The 6,646-nt window shown below is 48.1% G+C and overlaps 1 protein-coding gene across 1 annotated transcript in view; it reads right to left on the bottom strand.

Annotated features, from left to right (window-relative positions):
• The window catches only part of LOC102212117 (A disintegrin and metalloproteinase with thrombospondin motifs 2-like), a gene marked incomplete at its 5' end in the record, with an annotated part of 11,442 nt that extends 4,801 nt beyond the window's left edge, over window positions 1-6,641 (bottom strand). The window contains 11 exons of the mRNA XM_005750256.1: window positions 1,052-1,211; window positions 1,303-1,472; window positions 1,556-1,636; window positions 2,191-2,314; window positions 2,483-2,616; window positions 3,434-3,516; window positions 3,599-3,688; window positions 3,765-3,910; window positions 4,355-4,468; window positions 6,222-6,354; window positions 6,463-6,641. Of these exons, the coding sequence (XP_005750313.1) occupies window positions 1,052-1,211; window positions 1,303-1,472; window positions 1,556-1,636; window positions 2,191-2,314; window positions 2,483-2,616; window positions 3,434-3,516; window positions 3,599-3,688; window positions 3,765-3,910; window positions 4,355-4,468; window positions 6,222-6,354; window positions 6,463-6,641 (1,414 nt within the window). The remainder of the gene's footprint in view (window positions 1-1,051; window positions 1,212-1,302; window positions 1,473-1,555; window positions 1,637-2,190; window positions 2,315-2,482; window positions 2,617-3,433; window positions 3,517-3,598; window positions 3,689-3,764; window positions 3,911-4,354; window positions 4,469-6,221; window positions 6,355-6,462) is intronic.
• Between the last annotated feature and the right edge of the window lie 5 nt (window positions 6,642-6,646).

The following is a 6,646-nucleotide window of genomic DNA, read 5'->3' as shown; positions in this document are numbered from 1 at the left end:
GTCAGCAGGTGGCGGTATCCTCGTACACTGGGGAGTAAACTGCCATTAAACGAACAGAAGAAGAAGAAAACATCTGCACATGCGCGGTACGGATCGGGGAGTCCTGATCCGTAACTATCTTTTAATTTTTTTGTTTTTGTCTACATTATATTGAAATGTTTCATTATTTAAGATATACTTGTTATTCTTAACATCTTAACAGATACTCTGACCCGTAACTATCGTAAAACGCTTCGACCGCAAGTAGAAACCTTTGGCGCATGCGGAGTACGGATCAGGTTTCCGGTACGGATCGGGTAGTGACAGGGCCTGTGACATTCCCAATATGTGCTGGCTGATGTCGGGGCAGCATGAGTACGAGCAATTTATTTATTTTTTGCCGATGCCCGTGATGCCGCCCCCCACCAAGATGCCGCCCCGAGCAACCGCCCATGTCGCCTGTATCAAAAACCGCTACTGATGACAGTTAACTGAAGTACGCCACAGCTATTAGCTGTTAGCTGAGCTGTGTACCTCAGAGACAAGAGAGCCGATTCATGACACTGAGATATCTTAGGCTTGGCTCATACTGGCAGGAAGGCCTGGACCTACATCAGCGGTTGGTCCAGTTGAGAAGCCCATGTAGTTAAAACAATGGGAGGCACACACATTTCACCTCTGACGACAGACTCAGACCTTTGACCTTTAAAGGGGAATGCTGGGAAATCACACGGAGTACCATTTTTTCTGGTGTAGTCAGGAAGTCTGTAAAGCGTAACAGATATCCGGACTTCTTGGCTGTTAGTAAAATAAATCTTGTTCTTTGCTCACAGATTATAGATATGTAGAAACATGTTTATAGAGGAATACGCCTCAGTGAGCAGGAAAGAACTGAGCTCAAGGCCTAAAATCATTATTTATCCCTCTTTCTGCAAAAAAGTCCAAGTATTCCCAAATTAAGACGACATAATAAAGCAGAACAGAAGAGCTGGGCTGACTCAGAGAAGGTGTAGAAGATGGATGATGGAGTATCGAGGAGTTGAAGTTCTAATGTTTGGAGATTCTCAGGTACCTCCTCCACAGGGTTTGGAGCAGTGCGACCACTTCTTCAGGGCCCACTCGTAGAAGATGGCGTCCTCCTGCACCAAGTTGGACTCCAGCGAGGACCGCAGGCGATCCTGGATGATGTACTTATAGGACACCGTCACCTTTGAGTCGCCATGAGAACGGACCTGACGGACAGGAGACAGCGGGGTGTTGGTAGTTCTGGTTTGTGTTAGATACACCGTGGACACTCTGGGCTTCACACACCGATGGACTTACCATGAGCACGACTCCATACTTCAGCGGCCCGGTGGTTTGGATAGACTCCTCCTCTTCCTCTTCAGTGTTCCTGTACTCCCAGGCCACGCCCTTTTCAATCACCACTCTGGATTCTGGGAGCTCGTGTTCGTCATTGAGGAAGAGATGACCTGTGTCCTGGTTCTTCATGGCTGTAGCAGGAAACAGAAAGACAGGGTGTTTCAAGAAGACCAAAGAAAAATAGGAAATCCTTATGCGTGTTCTTGATTCTTACCCAGGATGTGAGGAGTCCCCTTGAACTCCTGGATCAGCAGGTGTCGAGCTCCTTTGGGGATCTCCAGGATCTTCAGGTAACCTGGAAACAATAATCATCCAATAATGAACCGTCCAATAAAGGATCAGGATTCATGCAGCAGGAAACATCAGGAGGGTGTGAACAAACATCTGAACCACCAGCCTGGTCCAGATAAACTTGCAACCTACCTGCAGTTCCTCTGGTGTCCAGCAGAGGCAGCAGTGAGTCAGTCCTCATAGACTCCCATGTTAAAATAAACATGTTTACAGCCGGATACACGGACTGTTCTGTTCTACACGGATAACTTAAACCTGTTTATAGCTCACCTGTTTAAATTATTTTAAGGCTTAAAGTCTGCATTATTGTGGGCGTGGCCTCTTTGACTGACAGGTGGATGGTGACACAGATGGCTGCAGCTGCTAGTTGTCTGTAAGATTGACCTGAACCGGACCTCTGGACCAGCCTCTGGGCTGTTGGAGCCCTTTGGAGCATTTTTAATGACATCATGTGACCAATAACGTGGCTGCTGTGACGTCACTGTACTAACAGAAGCTGAGCTGCAGGTTTGAGTGAATTTAAGCTTAAAACCAGAACTCAGTCTCAGCTCGGTTCACCTTGTTTCTTGGTGCTGCGGGTGAAGTTTCCTTTGACGATCTTACAGCTGGAGTTATCTCCTCCACACACTCCACATCGGTCCTCCTGCTTGTCTGAAGCAATCTGACCATCGCAGCCAACGTGCTGCAGGAGACGAGGAGAAGAGGAGAGGAGACGAGGAGATGAGGAGAGGAGATGAGGAGAGGAGGAATGAGTCAGGACCACATTAAATAATAGTTCACTGAAACAGTAAAACGTGACACAGTTCTTCAGTCAGAGGTCAACACACAGAAACTGAGACACAATAAAGACCTCACACTCTCCTCGGACGCAGACACTGTAGACGTCGTCATAGGAACATGGCGTCCCATCATGCACCATTCTTTTCATTGACACTGCGGCCGCCGTCTCTTTCGACTGACAGTACAGACGGCAGCGCTCGTCAGCTGTGACACACAAACGAGTCAGTGCAGGAGCTTCACATCATTCTGGAAACATCTGCTGACATCTGCTAACGTCTGCTCGACACTAAAGAGTTAAAGGAGGAGAGTTTTCCTCCAGCAGCAGATTCCTCACTGATGACTTTTACATGTGCGCACGCACACACACAAACACACACACACACGTTTCTATGTCTCTGTGAGGACCCTCAGTTACATAACGTATTTCCGAGACTATAAATCTGAAGCCGGAAACCTCGTCTGAATCTCCAAACAGGCCTTTAAAGGTTTGTCCTGAAGCGTCCTCACAGAGCACAAATCTGTCCACCAACGTCCTCTGAAGCAGAAACGTCCTCACTGTAGCGCAGCGGTCCCCAACCCCAGGGCCTCAGACCGGTACCAGTCCGTGAGTTATTTGGTGCCGGGCCGCGAGAGTTGAGGCTCAGGTGTGAAATGTCTGGTTTTCAGGGTTTTATCGGTTTTCAGCGTTATTTTGTTATCGTTTTTATCGTTTACTCGGTTTTCCTGGGTCTTTTATGAATAAATCTTCTTTTTGTCGGTACCAGTACTAGTTTTATTTTGTTGTATTTATCCGCGACACCTTAAAGGCTGGTCCATGAAAATAATGTCGGGCATAAACCGGTGCGTGGCGCAAAAAAGGTTGGAGACCGCTGCTGTAGTGGAGAGAGGAACCATCCTGCTGCTCTATGTGGACAGAAGCCAGAAGAGCTGCGTGTGTGTGTGTCTTTATCTGTGTGTGTGCGTGTGTGTCTTTATCTGTGCGTGTGTGTGTGTCTTTATCTGTGCGTGTGTGCGCGCTCACGGTCAGGGTGTTGGTACGGCAGCCAGTGGTGTTTCCGCCCCTCGTGTTCAAAAACAGGGTTCCAGACTTTGCACTGATCCTCCCTGAAACACAATCAGAACATCACAGCTGCTCACTTGACCTCTGTGAGGAAGGGGGAGGGGCCGGGCAGGTAAGAGCACTCACCTGAAGTCTGTCAGTGGGGGGCAGTTCTCTTGGCTGCACAGCTGGAACTCGTAGGTGTTTCCAAAGCAGGTGCGCCCCCCGTTGGCCGGACTGAGAACAGCGATGGGTTAGTCTTACTGATTGGCGCACCTGACGTGTGACACCACATAACTGACAGCTCACTCACATTGGGTTGTCACAATGTCGGGTCCGAAACCTGACCCCGCCCCCACATGTCCGGGAGCAGCTGCCATATGGACTCCACGACCCCCAGCCGCCATCTTGTCTCAGAAGGTTAGGGGTCAGCTTCATGCAGTAACCTCTGAAACAATGCTGCAACAGGAAGTTAGCGTTAGCGTAAAGACAGGAAGTACAGGAAACCAAACCAGCCATACTTGTTCAGTTTGTCTCTACCTGCCCTGTCATGAACTTTGACCTCTAACTGAGGCCCGTCTTTGATGGAGCCGTTTGGTTTTTTGCTTGGTCTGACTTACTGGGACGTGCACTCCTGAGAACACCTGTGAATGTTTCTCACTGCAGAATGAAGGAAATGATCTTATTCAGGTTCCCAGGCTGATGGGAGGCAGCAGTTGCTTGTCTGAGATCACTGGAGATGTTTTTCCTCTTTAGCATTGTGCTAACAGACACCTGAACACTGCAGACCTGCAAACTGCCCAAACTTGTATGATCAGGTGTGTTTGAACTGCAACACCTGGCTGCTACTTACCTTTTCATGTCCTGTAGAAGCAGTAAGACTCAGCCTAAATCTGTCCTCACCTTCCCCGGCCCACACTTGGTCCCGTCGAGGGGCGGGCCTTTCTTGGTCTTACAGTAGAACGGGTTGTTGTAGTCGCTGCACCACAGCTGTTTGCAGGGGTCGATGTTCGTGTACTGCAGACACATGATGAGAAGGTCATTGGCTGGTGATGTCACAGGAAGCATGAACGTCACCACTGCTTCAGCCTTCAGAAACACTTCTGTCTGTTCCACATCAGAACACATTTAATCTTATTTCCTGAACATCAGGTCACATGACCATCTGGGAATCCATTGGCTATCAGCTACTCTGAGGATGAGCGCCAGTATCTCAGAGACTTCCTGTTCTCATCAGCAGACACTGTTTGTGAAAGCAGACAGTTTAAAAAAAGATAAAAGCACGATAAGCATTTCACTGCATATCGTACTGTGTATGACTGTGTACGTGACAAATAAAATTTGAATTTGATTTTGAATTTAAAAGTGAATAAAGTAAACTTGTGGTCAGACAATGGCGGTTTGTCTGGGGTACTTCCTGTTTATCGCCTGCACCCAAAGCCCCACAAGCACCACAGAACCAGACATCTCATGTGTGGAGGTTATTACCGTGATAAAGAGAGGAAACTGACACATTCTCAGGCAGCGCATGATGACGAGGGAAAGATAAAACCTCGTGTTGGCACCCTGCTAAGATTTCTCAGAACAGGAAACGTGGCGAACACGGCGACGTGAAGAAACAACCAGCAGGTAAACATCAGCTCGGGGAAGCCTTCAATGAAGCAGGACTGTAAAGTTTTCTATGAGATGTCCAGATGTGAGCTGAGGCCAGCAGCAACATCTGCTGAGGATGTTAGCTAGGAGGTGACGTTACCGTGGAAACCGCTCTGGAGAGTGTTTAAAAGAAGCCGTCAGACGGATCAGCTGAGCTGAAGACTCGAGGTTTCCATCAGGACGCTGCAGTGAAGCAGCTTCCTTCAGTTCAGCTCTGATTGTTTTCCTGCTGGATCACATTTCCTCTCAGGATTTAAAACAGATTTTCCACCAGCCTCCAGCCCCTGTTTCCTCTGGCTGCTCCAGTTTGTTTTCCTCACAGAACACAAATGTTTACATCACTTCATCAAAGCCGGCTTCAGTTTCTCTTTTGGCTCGTGGGGGAGCAAACTCTTTCATTAACGACTGTTAAACTGTTTTCTCTGCACTTACACTGACAACTTTGTTTTTTCTGCTTAAAAAACAACTTTCTGATAAGGAGACATCGTGTCAGTGCAACAACAGCCATCAATCATCTCCTGAGGTCTAATGTTCAGCTGGAACCTTTGGGTCCTGGCTTTCATCTGTAAGTACCACCCAGCTAAACACTGCTGCAAACCCAACAGTAACTGCTGATGGCAGCAGCCTCGGCCAGCAGAACAGTGGGACCCAGCATCAGCTCCAGTACAAACCCCGCCTTCTACCACGCTGATGCTCATGGTAAAAAATAAAAACAGTCGCTTATGAAACCTGCTGAAGCGTGGGCTGGTTCTCAGATGGGACCGAGGTAGATCATGTCCCACAACATGTGGAAAACGTGAAAGAGTGCAGATCCCAGCCGGATCGAGCACTGTATCAGAACAAGTCCGTTCCTCACGACCCAAAACCCCCACAGCCACGGCTCAGAGCTGATTTAAAGAGACCTGCACAATATCAGGGAGACGTTTTTAGTGTTGGACCTGACTGTCACACTGTTCAATCAAGTTAAAAACCTAAATGAAAGTTATTGGAAAGATTAAGTATTTTCCTGTACCTGGTGTTTATGTGAGTTTTATATTGCTTCTCTCTTTTCTCTGAAATGTTTTCACATAATTTTATAAAGTTAATGCAAATATTTAGTACAGACAGATGGACGTACTGCGGTACAGAGACTGTATCCTGGTCCAAAGTCGAAGCGGCACTGTTGGTCCATGGAGTACTGGAAGCCCGGCAGCTGAGGCTGAGCCGGCCAGTTGTGGTTGAACGGGTCGTCACGCAGACAGTCGTACGTGCTGCAGGCACACAAACCGAGCTCAGTGCATTAGGTTAAGACTTTAGTATTTCTGCTTTGTACATCAGCAACACTTAGTAGACGTTGTAGTATTATTCACAGTACTCACTGCAGGTACTTGTGCAGCTCCCTCCAGCTGCACCTCGACCAGTGGTAACGGTGGAAGGTGGCCTGAACCTGCGGAGACATGATGCTGCCCAAAGGCACGTCGTCACCGCAGTCATTCGCCTCGCCGTCGTGTTGCATACCCAATCTGCATGGACGGAGAGAGACAGAGACTGAAGACAAACAGC

Source organism: Pundamilia nyererei, unplaced genomic scaffold (genome assembly GCF_000239375.1).
Source record: "Pundamilia nyererei isolate P.nyererei 1_Seehausen unplaced genomic scaffold, PunNye1.0 scaffold00266, whole genome shotgun sequence".
Taxonomy (NCBI): Eukaryota; Metazoa; Chordata; class Actinopteri; order Cichliformes; family Cichlidae; genus Pundamilia; species Pundamilia nyererei.
The sequence above is the reverse complement of the archived record's forward strand: the minus strand, read 5'-3'. Positions and strand labels throughout refer to the sequence as shown.